General features: G+C 45.1%; 2 protein-coding genes across 4 annotated transcripts; one reads left to right on the top strand and one right to left on the bottom strand.

Moving 5' to 3' along the window:
• Nucleotides 1–2379: 2379 nt before the first annotated feature.
• LOC123184493 (loricrin-like) lies at nucleotides 2380–3431 on the bottom strand. The gene is made up of 2 exons (XM_044596592.1): nucleotides 3036–3431; nucleotides 2380–2925 (listed from the first exon to the last, which is right to left on the bottom strand). The coding sequence occupies exons 1-2, from the start codon at nucleotides 3059–3061 to the stop codon at nucleotides 2589–2591; spliced, it is 363 nt and encodes a 120-aa protein (XP_044452527.1). The 5' UTR covers nucleotides 3062–3431; the 3' UTR covers nucleotides 2380–2588.
• Nucleotides 3432–5340: 1909 nt separating this feature from the next.
• Nucleotides 5341–11145, top strand: LOC123187205 (UPF0307 protein YE3790). Of its 3 annotated transcripts, none has more exons than XM_044598998.1 (7): nucleotides 5343–5687; nucleotides 5763–5811; nucleotides 5894–5945; nucleotides 7364–7524; nucleotides 7611–7730; nucleotides 9359–9508; nucleotides 10866–11145. In XM_044598998.1, the coding sequence occupies exons 1-6, from the start codon at nucleotides 5404–5406 to the stop codon at nucleotides 9506–9508; spliced, it is 816 nt and encodes a 271-aa protein (XP_044454933.1). In that variant the 5' UTR covers nucleotides 5343–5403; the 3' UTR covers nucleotides 10866–11145. The 3 variants fall into 3 exon arrangements, with proteins under 3 accessions (XP_044454934.1, XP_044454933.1, XP_044454932.1); XM_044598997.1 differs by having other exon boundaries at nucleotides 5344–5687; nucleotides 10861–11145; XM_044598999.1 differs by lacking the exon at nucleotides 9359–9508 and having other exon boundaries at nucleotides 5341–5687; nucleotides 10861–11145.
• The last annotated feature ends 7742 nt before the right edge of the window (nucleotides 11146–18887 follow it).

Below are 18887 nucleotides of genomic sequence, written 5' to 3'. Positions count from 1 at the left end.
TCAACAGTTCAAAATATTAATTACATCAAATGAGCCTTCAAAATTCAGAATTTCTCGTGTGAGTTCCTCTTTCTTGACACCTCTTCATCCCTGCTTCTTGGTTCTGCACATGAACACCTGTTTTGAGCCATCGATCTTCCTAATTAATTAAGCAACATCAAACTAAAATTAACCTGAATTACTCTAGGATAAAATATTTAGCACAACAGATGCAATGGACACAAACCTTTTCCCCTTCAACTGTTTCAGGCACATCCCCAATGGCAATGTGCTGCACCAGGCCTTCCGCAATAGCTGCCTTTACATGTTTGATCTTTAGACATGTCAGTGATCATTCTGATAACCTAAGAGAATCAACATAATTCACAGTTCCGTGGAAAAAAAACATAATTCATAGTTGTGAGGTTGCGAACAGAGAACAAGAAGTAAAAGACTGACGTTTGATTATCAGTTCACAATGTGGATTTACCTCATCGCGTACTTGTGAATTGAGTGCTTTAACGCACTCATCCTAGAAGGACACGACGTTCTGTCTGGTGGCGCACTCCCAATACATAACCTGAATTTTCAATCAAAGTATTTCCATAAGTATTCTCCCTAAAAAACCCAACTGAAATCAGTGTCGGCCGAGCAAAACTACATAGTTACCCCCGGACATCACACACAAACCAGCAAATTTTCTATTTTTGTGCTGAAAACGTATGTACAAATATGAGAGCAGAACACACATCACAGAGCAGAGCAACCTCTAGGGAATTTCATCAAGTACAGTTAACCGGAATAGAATTCAGTGCATAGCTCTTTGTCCAACCCAGTGCCTCGAGGTTTGACCTGCTAGTTGGCTGCATAGACCGTATCGAAGAAGGCTCCCTCGACGGGGCATGTCGCACTGCGGCCTCACCGGGCTTGCGCCACTGACTTGTTGCCCTCACCCGAATCCAGCATTTGAGTTCGCCAGCGCAGCAGGATTGGCATCACGCGGCGGTACCAGCTCCAGAGGGACAGAATCTGGATGTTCTCGGCTGTCAACAAACTCCATTCGTAGTTGAAACCTACAAGTCATGGCCATGGGCGGTGGCGGACGCGGTGTCAGCTTTCGGGTGTGTCCTATGAGCAAAAATGTCGGAAATCGTTAGATCTCCAGCGAGGAAGGGTGCACTCACCGGTTGACGGCATCTAGCAGGGACTCTAGCGCGACACCTTCCATCGTCGACACGTCGGAGCAAGCACATGCCTCGGCAGGTGGGAAGTGGCCTGTACTAAAAATTTGTTCCATGGCTCAGCCAAAAAGGGCGACGTTCTGGTCGACGGACCAGGAAGACCACGTGCGCCGTGGCGTCCCTTCTTACGCCCTGGGCCCACGAAACACGCACTGTTTCATACAATATACGTGTTGTATCCTCTTTTTTCGTTGTTTCTGTTCAGACGCGTCAGACTGATTTTTTGGAATACCAAGACTGGAACGAACGCTAGCGATTTCAGGAGCAGCTGAGCCCGAACACTGAATCGCTGCGTCCTATCTTCTGGCCCATAGAAATGGGTGTGGACTTGGAAGCGGGTTCGGGAATAAGCAGGTGCATGCAGAAGTAAACACTACCAGGAGGGGTCGTGGGAAGGCAAAAAAAGTATATGCCTACACGACGTAGGAGAAACCAGCCTACAACAATACGCAGTGCAGGGTGTTACCATCCCCATCCTGCTCAATGAGAGGGTTGTGCCATCAACTTTAGGGTCTTGATGACAACTGACAAGACCTCTCACTCGTATATTTGTACTAAACTTTCATATTTGCTTATAATTTATTTACTTAAAAGTACAAACTTGACTATTGTGTGTTTCTTATATTGTTCTTTGATATACATTTCTAATGTTTGTCATTGAAAAATACACACACCATGCCAAATTAAAATAATATGTTGTAAAATAAGCTATTTGTCGTCAAACATGTAAAGAAACACAAGTTCATAGCTTCATGGATTTCGCATGGCATTTACATCAACTAGATAATACCCCGCGCGTTGCTGCGGGACATGTTACATGTATCCGATGCTATAATAGGTATATGAATATATGTGTAATTAGGGGTGCACTTGGTTTGCCAGATAGATTTAGGTGACCACGGGTATATGCAACCGAGGGCTAGAAATGGCCATTTTTCTGCTTGGTTGAGAAGATAAGAAGTGGCTATAGGTAGCCAACTTTGTATTTTGTGTTGAAAGCATAAAAGATGGATAATTTGTTGAGATGACCTCTTCACTATGATATGGTATGTAACTGGTTCATAACAATCGCTTGAGAGTGCCAAATACATAGATTAGATGAAGGTGTAGGATACAGTCGCACATGCCCACTAAACCCGTCGCACACATTCAGAGTCTGGGATTCATAATCTGTTGATTCTTCATAAAAAATTAACAGAGAGAAAGTTAATTCAGACAGGAGAAATAGAAATTTATGGAGAGTACATCGCCGCCTAGCTCCTGGCCGTGGCCTCACTTTCGTGCACCTGTAATCAAAGGAGAAAAAATAGTACAATGCCCTGCAATCAAAAGGAAGGGATTATGCATGTACGGTTTATCTAGTTTTTCTCAGGCTAGAAATGGAAGCCGGTGCGCTGCCACTGGAGCATGCTTTGCTCCAGGGGATCCCGTCAGTGTCGGCGCCGAGGAACCCCATCTCATCCGCGCGCCGCCCCGGAGGTCTTCTCCGACATGCCGGCTTCCCTGCCCAGACTCCGCGCCGTCTCCGCCAGCCGCGGCATGTCCGCCGCCACATCGCCGCCCACCACCTGCACCACCACGCACACGCACCACCTCGCCCCCGCTCCGGCGCTCCTCCATGGGGTCGGACGGGGCCAACGGCGGATGCGCGTACGGCAGCGCCGTCTCGCTGGGACTAATGGCCCGGGACTCCATTGACGATGATCTTCGAGAAAAATAATATGAACCGATTCCGGCGGATCGACCGACGGGTGGACAGAATGGATAGGCATGGCTCGATCCCCCGGCGAGCGCGATTTACAGTTGGAGACTCACCTGGATCCTGTGCTGCCGCTCTCCATGCTATTGTGTAGCCGCCGCCTCCGCCGGCCGATTCCCTCCGGACGCCGCTACATCCCGATCTACGGAGGGGAGAAGCCGGGTTTGAAGCAGACTACAGAAGCCACCATCCTCATATAGCAGTATATAGTACATCGGGGTGAGGATGTAAAAGGAGTTTTGATTTCTAGACTTGAAGTCCAATTGAGTAGAGACTTATTGATTCACGGAAGATGAAAGGAACAATCAGGATAGGGAACGACACAGTTGTTTCAATAAAAAATTAAGTCAAAGTGGCTTTTGATCTGTTCGAGTGGGTAGAATTGGAGGAGACAGAGAATTGAAGAGAGGACGTACAGCCCAGCCATAATAACAAATCGGGAAGGCAGCCACAAATTTAAATCACCGGGCAGTAGAGCAAAAGAGGATGACATGGAGGCACGAATAAAATTATTTGGGATCATAGATGACGTGGCTGTATGCGAGTGGTTGCTTAGGTGGATAGCTTGCATGTCAAAAGAAATAAGATAGTAGGGATGAACTATTTAGGTATTATAGATTATAGATTATAGTATATATGTATGCGTTTGTGTACCTTTTAATATTCTTAAATATAGTGGCCCATATGTGTAAAGCATACGAGTTCTACAAATATCTTGATAGTGGTTTCTAGTGTATAATTATGTACAATCAAGTAGACTGTGGTATATACATGTTCTTGTCATTTCAGTAATTTGTTGGAAAAGTTATGTTTGCTTTGAACTTGATATTTAAATGACATTAGACCATATACAATGCGTTCGCTAGTGCACGCTTAATATGGTAATACAATGTGTTTGCTAGTGCACGCTTAATATGGTATCAAAGTCTAAGGTCTTGAGTTCAAGTCCCGACTTTCACAAATTATCTAAAAGTAATGTTTCCTCTCTGAGTCCACATATAGGCCTCTTGAGGCATACTTCTGAGTCCATTCATGTGTTGACTTCCCGCGTCACACATGAGAGGAAGGTTGAAATGTGTATGCAGATTGCCTAGCCCTTTTCATCCGTTCGGGCCTTTGATTTCATTGGCTAGTGCATGGCATCAGAGCCTATTGGCTTGAGTTCAAGTCCTACCTTTCACAATTTATCCAAAATTTGTTGTTGTTCATTTGTGTCCACGTATATGCCTCTTGTGCCGTACTGCAACGAGGTTCAGGGTTCAAAACTCAGCAAACACAATAAATAATTGCAGTCTTCCCTCGTTTCCGTTGCTCATGTCATAACTCCAAAAAAGCATAGACGTGAGGGGGGGGGGGTGTTGGAGTATAATGTCAAATCAATATCATCTTAACCCATAGAAATTAACCCAGTAGTAAACTAAATAAAGAGCCAAAAAAGTTTTAAAATAGATTGTAGGATGTTTTTAGGGGAGAGACTAGAAACCAAAGTAAACTTGCGGTTGTGCCGGTCATATTTGTCTGATTACATGCCTTTCTTGGCCCGTGGTGTAGATTTATTTCTGTAGATTGGATTTTAATAGTACGTGGGTTGAGAACTTCCTAAGCATTCAGGATGGTCACCCTGTTGCCCGACTTATGGGTCAGGTCTTCATGTATGCCTTCATATTGTTTTACTATTTCATTACAACGATTGATGATTGAATCCTCTACGAAGCATGATACCCCTCTTGTTTAACACCATTATAATTGCAATAATGCTACACTTACGGAAAAATTTCTACGGGAGAAGTCTACATGTTGACATGTTGCGCTGCTGTTTCCTGATTTTCTTTGCGCCTCCACCATGATTTTCATCGGGCTAACCAAACGGTGCCAGATCTGTCCGTAAACTGCAGTCCGTAACCAAATGTTCGTAAGTGTACCATTATTGTTATAATTGTGTGAAACCAAGATGGCAGAGGCGGCAAGATGAATTGTCATTTCTCAAATGTTTCTATTCTTTCTTCACACACTTAAACTACCAAAGAAAAAACTTTAAGAACCGCTAACCGCTTGGCTACTCTCCGAAGCGAAAATATCAAATTGCTTCTTATTCAATAATTGAGATGGTGATTATCATGTCTGTCGTGAATCAACTAGTTTATGAACATTTTAGGTGCCAATACAACATCGACGCCCATAAAAGCCAAGATTTAAGAAAACTAAAATTATAGAGGAGCTGATCTACCGTGTGTGTTCCGTGACAAAGTGCGAAAAAAGAACTCCAACTTTTCCTCAAGTTGGTAGCGCAACACAACAATCTTCAAAATTTGCCGAAATTTCACCAAATTCCCCCGGTTTCCAGAAACCCCAACAGCAGAAAAGTTTAAACCCTATCCGCCAGATGCACTGCTCGAGCAGCTGCAAGCCCTCTAACCGTACGCCATGGCGCACGCCGCCGCCGCCGCCGCCGTGCCGCTGCGCCGCCCGCTCCTCCTCTTCCTCCGGCCCGCCCGCCTCCTCTCCTCCGTCGCGCCCCGCTCGTCGTCCGTCCGCGCCTACACGCGCGCCCTCCGCCCCCTCGCCCCCCTCCCCTCCGACGACGAGGACCCGGACGACGGGGACGGCGCGCCCAGCCGCAACGAGAAGAAGCGGGAGGCCCGCCGCGCCGTGAAGTGGGGCATGGAGCTCGCCAAGTTCTCCCCTCCCCAGATCAAGCGCATCGTCAGGTGCCCCCATTTGCAGCCCCCACTTCCGCTTGCCTGGCAGGATTTTCAGGTGATTAACTCTGTTTTTTTTTTCAGGGCCGCGTCGCTGGAGCGCGAGGTGGTGGACGCTCTCATGCTGGTGAAGGTACACCCATGGTTCTGGTAATGAGGAGCTTGCGGTGAATCGCGCAATCGTGACATTTCTGAGTGTTTGTTGCTCTCTGCAGAAATTTGGACCCGATGTGCGCGAAGGAAGGAGGAGGCAGTACAATTACATCGGTATGTATGCTCATTTTTGCACCCCATGCATTTCCTGGACCGCGGAGATTGGGTCTTAGTACTATTCGAATTTTAGAATGAATGCCAGATTTGAGGGATTCCATCAACCTGTAGTATCTTCAGTCTTGTGGTAGTGTGGTTGACTGGTTCTTTCCAATTTCACATCGACCTGTGGGAGCAGGCTAGCTGTTAGATGTCGGAATGCCTTCCTTTAAACAGTTAAAAGCTTTTAATCTTTAGTTTGGTAAATTGGTAATGTAGCCATGTAGATACTGCTAAGTGCTAGGTAATGTAGTCATATAGATGCTGCTAGTGCTAACTAGAGAGGGAGGGAAGGAGGGAGGGAGAAGTCTCGTGGAAAGCACTACTTTCTAGTGGTTGTTTCCGGGCCAATTTCTTGAGCTTTGTCAACTAAGTAATGCTTTTTTAGACAAGCGCATAAACATGCAGGAAAGATTAACTGTAGTTTGAACTTGAGAGGTTGGGTTAAGGCATCCTATGTTGCCCTGTCAGTGTATGGATGCTTTTAAGCGTTTTGAATTATGGCTTAGATGTGCGGTATTGCCAGTAATGCTAAGTTTTTATGAGTAAATCGTTTAGTTCCAAGGAAATATGTATGACCTCAATTTTTTGAAGGATGTTTATTGTATAATGGTCTTTCGCACTTTGGATGTGTTTGGTTTTGAGGCAAAGCAGGCTTTGCCACAATATTGCCATGCCCATGAGTTTTGGCTGCAGTTTGGTTGGACACCAAATATTTGGCTTGCCCATCCCAGCCGGTATCTGCCCATGCAGTTCTTGAAAATATGCGGGCGAGCCGAGGGGCGAGGGCGACGAAAACGGCCGCCAAAATATTGGCTACTAGCATGCTAGCGTCCCCGCATACTACCCTTGTGTGTTACGTGAGCTGGATAATCAATTAGCTAGATCGTATGTGCTGTTACGCTTGGCCAAAAGTGTGCACATGCTGCTTCACTAGGATTTCTTTTAATGTTTGATCATGATGATTTAGCCTACCCCAACTTGTTTGGGACTAAAGGTTTTGTTGTTGTTGTTGTTGTTGTTGTTTGATCATGATGATTTATGGGCTCCTGATATAATTTTGTAAGTTAAGACCTCGGTTGCTGCTACATGGCATGTTAATTGGTTACAGACCAAATTGAGACCCAACCATTTTGCAAAAAATTGGTAGGTGCTCTGGCTACAGTCCAAACAACACTACCAGTTCAAAATCACTAATGCATTGATCATTCAGAAAGACATTATCAGTAAATAATAGCTGCTTCTGGAGGTTATATTTATTCTATATATTTCCCTAAAAAATTAAATTAAATAAGTAAAGAATTAACCACCTCTGAAGGTCAATTTTCGTATATTTGCTATTTATTTTATGTTAATACGTGATCAGTTTCTACCAGGAAGCCTACTTCGCGGTGCACAGCCTGAATTGATGGAAGATCTTATCCATTCTTTGAAGAATGGAGATGAAAGCAGGATACAAGCCTTATTGAGTGAAGTGGCAGACAAGTCAATGCCGATTGAAGATGAGGAAGTGGGGGAGTTAGCTCATGAAGAAGAGGTAGCCAATATTCTGATATTCTCAATATGACTGGATTTACATAGTAAACACTGAACTAATGGTTAAGAATTTCTGAATTTCAATAGGGTGAGGAAAATCAAGAGTATATGGAAATTGCAGATAGATGGTTTGAGGGCCTCGTCTGCCAAGACATTCCAGTTACCAACGAAGTTTATGCGATTCATAATGTTGAATTTGATCGTCAGGTATCATATGCGCACACTTTAAATGTTCATTGGATGGCACAACTAACATGTCAGTTCATGTGTTGACTCGAAGTATGAGATAACAAGGACCTTCTGTATAGCCTAGTCCTGTATAGTTTGCCAAATATAATTTGAATAAAATGCTAAAACCTTTTTTGGAAGATATATAACTGAAGTATCAGAAGTGAGATTCTGGGTCAGTGCGGATTTGTTTTGGGGAAACTGGATCTGTTGAGTCTAGCAACAGTTAGTCTCTCTAGGAATAAGATCCTATTATTAGGAAGGTTCACATTAGTTATGATTTTATTCTAACGGTAGAAGCCAACCTCTATAAAATGAGATGAGTCACTACCATAATCATTAAGCAATGAAGACTATCATCTTTGCCAAATTCATCTTGCACCTGTACGGTATGTTTGGATGGTGGCCGAAGCACACCCTACCAATTTTTTGCCCGACTAAAGTTTTGGTGTTTGCGGATGGTTGCCAATATTTTGTCATGCCAATGCCCCTTTGCCCACTGTAGTTCATTTTTCTTGCCAACGTTGACCAACTCATGGGCTAGCAAAGTTTGACCAGAATTTCGGCTTGCCAAATACTCCCTCCATCCCAAAATAAGTGACTCAACTTTACACTAACTTTGTACTAAAGTTAGTGTAAAGTTGAGTCACTTATTTTGGGATGGAGGTAGTATTTGGTAGACCAATCTTGGACTAAAACCAAGCATACTCATAGTCTCTTCTTATCCAAAGTTTCCCATCCAAGCAACCAGCATATTGGTGGTAGTTACCCATGAGAACGGCTAAGGTGATGCCTTCTCTAGTTAGGGTGGCAAAGCCTTCAACAACAACACCAGCAGCAAACCAGGAAGCTGTGGCGATGCTTCCCATGGCTGCAGCTTAACAGCATGGGAGGCTGACACCACTGCATCAAGTAGCAATGGTGGTGCACCAAGAAACTGCATCGATAGCACTGCATCCAGCCTTAGCAGTAGTGCTGCAGATATTGGTGAAGATAACCCAATACTATCAGAACTAACCAACACCATCTTAACTGCATCGACAGGACTGCATTCAGCCTTAGCAGTAGTGCTGCATCAAGTAGCAAGAGGTCTGCAGTGATGGCAGCACCCCATACACCGGTCGATGTGAGGCTTTCTGCGGTGGTGGCAGTGAGACCTTCCACGGTAGCAGCAGCACTCCATGCGACAGTGGTGGCGATGACAGGGATGCCTCCCTGATGGCGCAGCAGTGCTTCAGGCCATTGGGGCAACGATTTGAGGGGGATGACACCAGTGATAGTGGATTAGTTGTCTCGATCTCTCCATTCAAAGAAAATAGGTGCAGCTCCCCTCTTTATGTAGACGAGGTCAGACCCAAAGTATAATCTAATCATAACTAACCAACACCACCGTAACTGCTAATATGATTGTATCCCCCCCCTCCCAAGTCCTTATCCCAAACATAAACTATGTTCAGCATGTCAGGCTGTCAGTTATAATAGTCCTAGCAGTTTATGCATCTAAGATGGGTATTCACCACCCAAAATATTCTGGTTAAAGAAACTCAAGGGTATCTGTTATGATTCAATGTTTGGATCACTCAGCTTCACGGACATTTTACCAACAGGAACTAAGGAAACTTGTGAGGATAGTCCAAGAGGTCCAAAAAAGCACGCGAGATAAAGATAGCGGAGAAGGATCTGATAAAAAGCTTTCCAGGGCAAAGAAACCACTTATCATGTTCCTTCGCTCCCTTGCAAAGAAGACACTTGAATAGGTGAGCCATACGTTACCCAGGTAGCTTCTAATATGTGTATGTATTCGATTGTGATTATTTTCTCTATATAACTGCAAAGATACTACCTTATGTGAACACATCCAAATGTCTAGCCTTAGCAAAACATCGCTGCATATTTTTCCATAAGTGTGTTCTTCCCTAGTATTCTGTCTTCATTATCAACATATACTAGCTAACTACAGAGGAGGCTGGTGTTGTGCACTGTGCAACTCGCGTTAGAGTTGGTAATTGATAAGATTAGAATTTGGTTTAGGTATTCTGTTGAATAGTAGTTCCACTGTCAAAGATAGTGACAAGACAAAATGGATGCGAATTTGGTTTAGTTTCCCTCTTTTGAATTGTATTATCCGCTTTGTATCAGATGGCAAATCAATTAGGAATTTTTTGGATTTGGAGACCATTTCTGTTTCGTCAGCTGATTGATTGATTGATTGCATATGTTAGGGGTATGTCTGAATTCGAATGAATCGCATAGGTATCATTTGAATTTTTCGTCTGCCCTGTATTTGTAACCATATCAGTGTTTAGCTAACAAATATGGACATGAATGTGGTAAAACCAATTTGATATGTTTCCGCCCCTGAGTGACTCAAAGATCTAATATGGCTTCGTGCACATGTTAACAGAATGTTCTGCTGTCTTCATGCCACTGCTTGTCACTTCAATATACACTGATTGTTGAAAACAGCCATGGTGCTACATGTTTGTGTTGTGTGCTTGTTGGTAGGCGCGAGGGTGGAGATAGCAATGGGGGTTGCGATCAGATTGAATGGGATAACAAGGCTTGCCCTCAGGGACATGTCGGGCTCCTCCCCAGATGTGTCGCTAGAGGCTTTTAGTTCTCAGCTTGGGGCAGTTTGTTATTTATTGATTGATAATCTCGTAATACAGGCTACCTCCTCTTTATAGGCTTGCCACCTGATTCCATTTATCAAAAAACAAACCAAATTTGACTAACATGGAAGCCTAAGATACTTTCCTAACATTTATCAAAAAACTTCTTGAGATAAACCTCGTCTTCTTGGCTTCCAAGTTTAATGTACGTGCCACCTGATTCTGTGATGCAGTTCCTGACTTGGTTATGAATGTGGCTACAGGATTGAGCCTGCAGACTCAGCGCTGGTCGCAAACTCGCAGTAAACTCTATAAAAATGTGTTGTTGTTGATCTCACTGTTGGTATTGCGAAGCAGGGCACTCAGTGTTAGCTTTAGTTCGTTTTCCTTGGATCATGTTCTTATTTTTTATTCCATTTAATCAGAATATCTTTCTCCCATGTTCATTTCTGGTTTTGACGGCGCCATTTTGGCTTCTGTGTTTGTGCGATTGACAGGGCAGGATGTGGAGGCGCGGAAAAGGAGGGAGACATAAATAGTTTTAGCAATTTTTACTTTCAAAGTGCTAAAGACATGTTAATGCTTGACTCTCATGGTAAAGACAGCCTTATATAGCGATGTGTTGTCAAGTATGGATTTTGAGCTATAGTTTACAGGGAGTGGTGCTTTGTAGTGACAGGTAGCTAATTTCCTATGAACATTTAACTTTTGCTGATCTAAACCATGCAAAAATAAGTTCATAGTATAAAAGAAGCCTCATGCTCAAGGTATTTGTGCTGTCATTGTTATTTGCATGTATGCTTGAGTGGGCTGTAGTTATTAAAACCGGACCCCTGCTATCTTGTACTCCGGTTTTAATGAAATTAGGTTCGCCATTGGCGTATCCCTGGAAAAAACCTGAACCTGTGCTCAACAGGAGAAAACTGTAGGAGTAACATTTATCTGCCCAGTTAGTTTAGTTACAAAATACAGGCGGACACGATTTTCACTCCTTTTATATGGTTGGGGCCATCGGTGGCAACCGGCCACGGTGCCGGCCGGCGAGCTCGGACGGGGCGCATCACCCTTTTCTTTCGTGAATAGGCAAATCTTACGTATCATTGTATATTTGTATTGATAGAACTCGACTCGTGCAGAGGATGCATCACAGCTAAACCTACCAAACCCGAACCAAAAGCGGCAATGCCGAACCAACAAGAACACCAACATCCACAGAGCCAAACCAACAAGAATACCAACATCCACGGAGCCAAAACCAGGGATACTGCAAGATAGCGCCTTCTCCCGTCGCCATCTGGTCCAGAGGAACCAGACCTATTAGGGCTAATGATCGACCTAACAGTAAAGCGTGCATGCTGCGACCAGGAATGTGAATCATCTCGCCAAAGGCCACCTTGATTTCATCAAGGAGTTTAAGGCAGCAGGCGCCCATCATTGGACATTGATCTGATTTTTTTTTCAGATACCTGATGATTTATGCACTAAAATAAGTTGTTGCATGGTCATGATGCGGCATTCCAGAAAGAACGAAAAAAGTTCATGTCATCCTGCAGCTTCACCGCCCCTCCTGAGATTTCTTCCGGGCACCGTCGCTGCTCGAGCTAGCTATTTCCTCCCATACGTCCGAACAAGCCACACCCAGAAGCCAAGCACGCCGGCAACGAGGACGCCAAGAACACAATTTATGGCGACGGCCGTCCACGCCGACCCAAAGTACGCCAGAGCCTGGTTCACCACCATGACGGGCATGCCGACCCAGACCCAGCCGACGTCGACGAGCGCCACCTGCAGCGCGACGGGCGCGTCCGGCAGGAACAGGCTCATGTGCGCCGCCGCCGCCGCCGCGACCAGCGCCATGTAGGCCCCCCACAGCACCATCGCCGGCAGGCGCCATGGGTGGCTGGCGCCGAAGGAAGTGTGGGTGTAGAGGGCGTACGCCCAGGCCGACGTGCCGCCAATGTACACGGAGGGCAAGATGGCCGCCGCCGCCCACAGCACGGCACGGGAATGGCCAGCCATGGCGTTCGCTTCGCCGACCGTCAGAGCAGGAGGCGTCGTGCTTCCGGTCTCATCGCCGGTGACCTCAGCACTCTTGATCTGGTCAAGCATTTTCATGTATGATGATCCTCTTTTTTTTTAACAGAGAAAGGCACCCGAAGGTACCAATATATTCAGCGCACAGAACATTTTACAGTCAAGATTACACCATCTGCTAGAATAAAGAGAAAGAAGAACTGCAGATGTAAAGAAAGAAGAGCTGAATAAAGACATATGAGAGAGTAAGGAACAAGATCCTTGCTGAAGAACAACATGTCCTAAGAAACAAAGAAAGAGAAGGGGGAAAAAAAATTCCAGCTTTGACAGCAATCTCCTTCTTTCCAACAACCGAGTATAGACCATCAGATCATGTTGAGATGAGGAACTTCCCAGAGCTATCAACTTTCTCCTAAAAGCAATACACCTTATGAAGCTGAATTCCTGCAAAATTAAAATCAACAAGAGAGGCAGCTACAGGACATGATTCCGTGACATGAGAGTGAGAAGAGCAATTGAGTGTAGGTCCTCCAGCCATTTGAAAAACTTGATGAGCTAAATTGTGAGCCACCCCATTCAAATTCCTAGAAATATGAAAAACTTGGGGATTAAGATTAGAAGTAGAGTTTACAAAAGAAGCCACTTCTTTTCTAATATTCCAAGGAGTGGAAGAGTGAGCAATATTCCTGGCAGCAGCAACAGTGACAAGAGAAAGAGAATCAGTTAAAAAAGTAGGAGTTCGAATGTTAAGGCAAGCCGCCAATTGAGCTGCACAAGCAAGAGCAATTGCTTCAGCTTGAAGAGGAGTGTCCGTCGAAGGGCCTGAAGCTTGAACCTGAATATTTATTTCCCTATTAGAAGAAGGAAGACAAAAGTAAACTCCCACACCTGTGCGCAATTGACCTTGCTGAAATCCTGGAACTCTAGAAGTTCTGAAAGCAGCATCAGAAAACACTTTAGCACCATTAATGAGAAGGTCTGATTTGAGAGTATTGCCTTGCTTAGGAAGAGGAGAATTATCAGGTTGAGAAGTCTGCAAAGACTGAATATTAGTAGAAGGCAGAATCTCCTCTTGGAGAATATTATTCAAACTAGTAGCAGCAATTTTAATTTGGTAGGGAAAAGAAAATTTCCTTTCAAAGAGGAAATCATTTCTAGCCTTCCAAATGCACCACATAAAATTGAAAATATTTTGCAAAGATGCATAAGGATGGCCCATAGAAGCAAAGTGAATCAGAAGGGAATGCATTGAAGAGTGACCTTGCACAAGGATGTCAGATCTAAGAAACCAAGGAGCAGAGAACCAGGCCGCTCTAGCAAAGTCACAAAGAAAGAAAAGGTGAAACTCATCTTCTTGCTGAGCACATCTACAACAATTCTGCGAAATGTGAATAGAAAAACGGCCTACTCTCATTCCTGTGGGCAAAGCTTTGCTAAGCATCCTCCAAGCAAAAGTTTTAACCTTGGGCAATAAATCTTTCTGCTTCCAAATAGTTTTAAGAAAAACTTTCAAATCCAAAGGAACATCCAGAGGAGTAGTTCTAGGATTAGTATGAATGTCTTGTAAGCAAAGTTTATAAGCAGCTTTGGAAGAGCAAATACCATTGGGAGCCAAAGGCCAACAAAGAATATCAGCATTATCATCATCGAGAATATCAATGTTGATAATATGAGTAGCCAAAGGTTGCTGAAAAAGAGAGAAAATGAGCTGACGGTTCCAATGCCTTTGCCCAGGCTACCAAAGATCCCTAACCAAGGAGGGATAAATAAAGCCTGATGGTTGAGGAATGAGAAAATCATGAATAGAGTTCCAAAGATTGCACCAAGGCATGCTCCAAATAGAAACATTACCTTGGGTGAGTTGATAGAAGGCATGCTCTTTAAGTTTAGGAAGCATTTTTAAAATGGAAGACCAAAAGGCAGATTTAGGTGGATTATTAGTAGCTTTCCAAATAGAAGTGGTAGAAAAATATTTGGCTTGAAGAACACAATATAATTGGGAGGAGGGGGTTTTTAGCTAACCTCCAAGCCGCAGCAAGAACAAGACTCTCATTGACGGCTTTTAGATTTCTGATTCCAAGACCACCTTCAGACTTGGAGTTGGTAATATCCTTCCATGCTCTGAGACAAAGACTCCTCTTAGAATCTGTTTCTCTAATCCCTGTCCACAAAAAATTCCTAATGATAGAAGTGAGCTTGGCAATAAATTTTTTTGAAAACAGAATGTTTGCCATATAGTAAACAGGGATAGCAGAAAAGACATAGCGAATAAGTTCAAGACGGGCAGCATGAGATAGCATGTTAGCTTTATAAGAGGGGAGCTTATTTAAAAATTTATCCAAAACAAAGTTATAAGCAGCACCCCTATTCTTAGCAGGCAAAATTAGAGGATGACCAAGATGAGTGAAATTAGCATCAGGAAAGACTTGCTTAATATCATTAATAATATTCTGAGAAACATGATTGCTAAAGAGAATGGCAGATTTATTCCAGTTAGGAGTTTGACCAGAAAGAGCACAAAAGTGTTGAATAAGACTAGCCATCGTCTGAGCCTCCTGATAAGTAGCGTGCCCACACACCAGAAGATCATCTGCAAATAGAAGAGAATGGACAGAGGGGCAATTTGGTCCAAGAGAAATTCCCTGCAATGGGTTAGCCTGCAAAGCTTCATTAAGCAAGATGGAAAGTTCATTAATTGCAAGAACAAACAAGTAAGGAGACATGGGACAGCCTTGTCGTATTCCTCTGAAGCTCTTAAATTTAGGAGAGGGCTGGCCATTAATGAGAATAGAGAATGAGGGAGATGAGATGCATGCATGAACCAAATTAACAAAATGACCATGCAGCCCTTTACGAGCCAGAGCAGAAACAATGAAATTCCATTCTAAACGATCAAAAGCTTTTGCAAGGTCAATCTTAAGCATAAAGGCATCATATTTCCAGGATTTAAGAGAAAACGAGTGAGCAATTTCCTGAGCAATGATAATGTTGTCACTAATATGTCTACCCTCAATAAATGCTTGTTGAGCTTGGTCAATGTAATCAGGAAGATGATGCTTAAGTCTATTCGCAAGAGACTTAGTAATGATTTTATAAAGCACATTACAAAGACTAATAGGACGGTACTCCATGGGCACAAGAGGAACCAACTTCTTAGGGATAAGAGCAATATTGGTATCATTGATGTGAGGGGGAAGTGTAGCAGTATTATAGAAGTGAGTGACAAGCTGAGTGAAAGGATCGATATGGTTGACTAGAAGGGGGGTGAATAGGCAACTACCAATTTTTAGCTTTTCTTTACCAAATTAAACTTTGCATCAAAGTAGGTTGTCTAGATGTGCAACTAGGTGAGCAACCTATATGATGCAATAACAACAAGCATACAAGCAAGCAAGGGTAGAAACAATAAAGAGCTTGCACAAGTAAAGGTAAGAGATAACCAAGAGTGGATCTGGTGGAGACGAGGATGTGTTACCGAAGTTCCTTCCTTTGAGGGGAAGTACGTCTCCGTTGGAGCGGTGTGGAGGCACAATGCTCCCCAAGAAGCCACTAGGGCCACCGTATTCTCCTCACGCCCTCACACAATGCGAGATGCCGTGATTCCACTATTGGTGCCCTTGAAGGCGGCGACCGAACCTTTACAAACAAGGTTGGGGCAATCTCCACAACTTAATCGGAGGCTCCCAACAAGACCACGAAGCTTCACCACAATGGAATATGGCTCCGAGGTGACCTCAACCGTCTAGGGTGCTCAAACACCCAAGAGTAACAAGATCCGCTAGGGATGAGTGGGGGAATCGAAAATCCCTTGGTGGAAGTGTAGATCGGGGCCTTCTCAACCACTCCCGAGCAAATCAACAAATTTGATTGGCTAGAGAGATAGATCGGGCGGAAATGAAGCTTGGAGTATTTAATGGAGCTTGAGCAATAAATGGAGCTTGGGGGAGGAAGAGGTAGGTGAGAAGGAGGAAGGGGACTCCCTTTTATAGTGGGGGCAACAATCCCGTTGCCCCCCACCAACCAGCCCCGCACAGGGCGGTACTACCGCTGAGAGGGGGCGGTACTACCGCCAGGCGACGGTACTGCCGCGCCAACCAGCGGTACTGCCGCGCTGAGGAGACTTAGTAGGGAACGGACCCAAATGCGGTACTACCGCGGTGGTAGGGCGGTACTACCGCTCCTGGAACGGTACTACCGCCACTACAACCGTGACTAGTGCCGCAAAACCCGACACGAGAAAAAGACCTCTCGAATCGAGGCGGTAGGAGCCAAACTACCCAGCGGTACTACGACAGTGGGGTCAAGGGCGGTAGTACCGCTGTGGAGCGGTACTGCCGCTTGTGACCCTTCGGCCGTAGTGCCGCAGGCAGTGCGGTACTACCGCTGGGGCGCGCGCGAGAGAGAGAAGGGATCTCTCAAATAAGCTGAGGACCAGCGGAGGTGCCAGGCCCCCAGCGGTACTACTGCTGTGGAGCCACGGCGGTACTACCGCTGCGAAGCGGTACTGCCGCTTGTGGCTTCTCAGCGGTACTACCGCTGGGTGCGGGGTACTGCCGCTTAGACCTAGACAGAACAAGGAAGAGAGGAGAGATCTCTTCAATGGACAGGAAAAGCTCGGAGGGTGAGAAGCTGATGTGTACGTGATGGTTCCACCCAAGCAAAACCCCAGCGGACCCCCTCTTGATAGTACGGTGCCCTCTACGCAACTAGTCCACCTAGAAAGAAACGAAAGAGCTACACTGTCTTGAAATACATTCTGAGGGGAAGAAAGCGTCTCGTGCCAGGGGAGAATCTGAGAATAATTCAATGCACAAGATTAGTCCGCAAACATGTTGTCATCAATCACCAAAACTACCTTGAGAGAGATATGCCGTAACAATCTCCCCCTTTTTGGTGGATTGATGACAACAAGGGATTTGCGCAAGGAAAAGAATTAAAACGAATAAAACTAAGAACTACAAAATATAGACGGGCTCCCCCAAAATGTGTGCACCAAGATAAGGCACGACACACACATTTGGATCAACACTCCCCCTATATTTTATAGTCCAACAACACTAAGCACAAGATATATGAGAGAAGAGAATAAACAGGACAAGCATGCATCTCAATATAAACTACAGTACTCTGAAGTGACATAAGTAATAAGGTAGCGATAGGGAGCATATGTCTTACACCATATGACTAGGACTTAGGTCTCACACCAAACCAAACCAAAGAAGGAACACACAAGAAAACACAAGACGACTCAAAGCACGACACAAGAAGCAAATCCCTACACTCTCTCCCCCTTTGGTAGCGAGACACCAAAAAGGGCATAGAGTGACACTACGACTCCAGGTGATGGGAGGGGAAGGTCTCGAACATCACATCTCTGCATCTTCATCGTGGGTCGAAAACTGCTCGGCATCGGAGTCGGTCCAGTGGCAATTCTGATGAATCCAGTCCTCCTCTTCAGTGATCTGACCCTCAGACCCACTGACAACAGTTGCTCCCATCTGACGCATGAGCTCCTTGTGGCGCGTCCTGGCATGCTTCTCCGCCACATGAGTCATGTACTGACCATGAGACTCCATGCAGAAAAGCTTCTTCATCTTGCGCTTAAGCTTCTGTGCCCACGACGGTTCTGCACTAGAGGGGCCAAAGTTCTCCTCATGATCATCAGTAGCAGCCTCACCCTCGGTCCCCATGGCAGCAGCAGCAGCAGCAGACGGACCCCTGTGGCAGCAGTAGCAGATGGACCCCCTGTGTGAGGCGCTGTCCAGTTGTCCTTCTTCCTCAGACGCTTGATCTCATGAGACACCAAGTCTCCAGTCTCTAGCAGCACTCTGGGATAAGTCTGTGCCCAGGCCCTCTCAATGAGCCTCATGATGAATGGACCATAGATAGGACACTTGCGCTCAGACACGGCAGATAGAAGTTCAGACCACATGACATGAGAGATATCCAGGCTCTCTCCAGTGCTTGCTTCCTTCTCATGCTGACAGAAAAGGAGCATGTCCACGAGGTAAGAGTGGACCATATCCAGATTCCCGATCCGAGGGAAGAGAGTCTCACGGAATATGCGATGAAGAATGTCCAGATACGGAGACAGCTCATAGGTCTTCTTCTGAGTGACTGGGTGAACCTTCACAGTGCAGTAGGGCCAAAGGGCTTGCTTGTGGGTGGATGTAGCATTGCGGTGAGGACGGAAACCGACAGGAGTCTCAAGCCCGGTATCCACCACATCAAGTAACTCCATGAAAGCCTTCCACTTGACAGAAAGCAGCTTGCCATTGGTCATCCATGTCAGAGTCCTGTCGACATCCGTCCCAAGGTGGACGGTGGCATAGAATTGAGCCACCAAATCCGCATCGAAATCCTTATTGAATTGCATGATCCTGAGAATGTTTAGCTGAGTGCACATCTGAAGAGCTTCGCCAAAGTACTCCGGATCCTTCTCCATAGCATCAGTGTCAATGGAGCGAACATCAACAAAAAGATTCTTCTT

The sequence above is a fragment of the Triticum aestivum genome, chromosome 2A (genome assembly GCF_018294505.1).
Source record: "Triticum aestivum cultivar Chinese Spring chromosome 2A, IWGSC CS RefSeq v2.1, whole genome shotgun sequence".
Taxonomy (NCBI): Eukaryota; Viridiplantae; Streptophyta; class Magnoliopsida; order Poales; family Poaceae; genus Triticum; species Triticum aestivum.
Note: the sequence above shows the minus strand (reverse complement) of the source record. Positions and strands in the feature narration are given on the sequence as shown.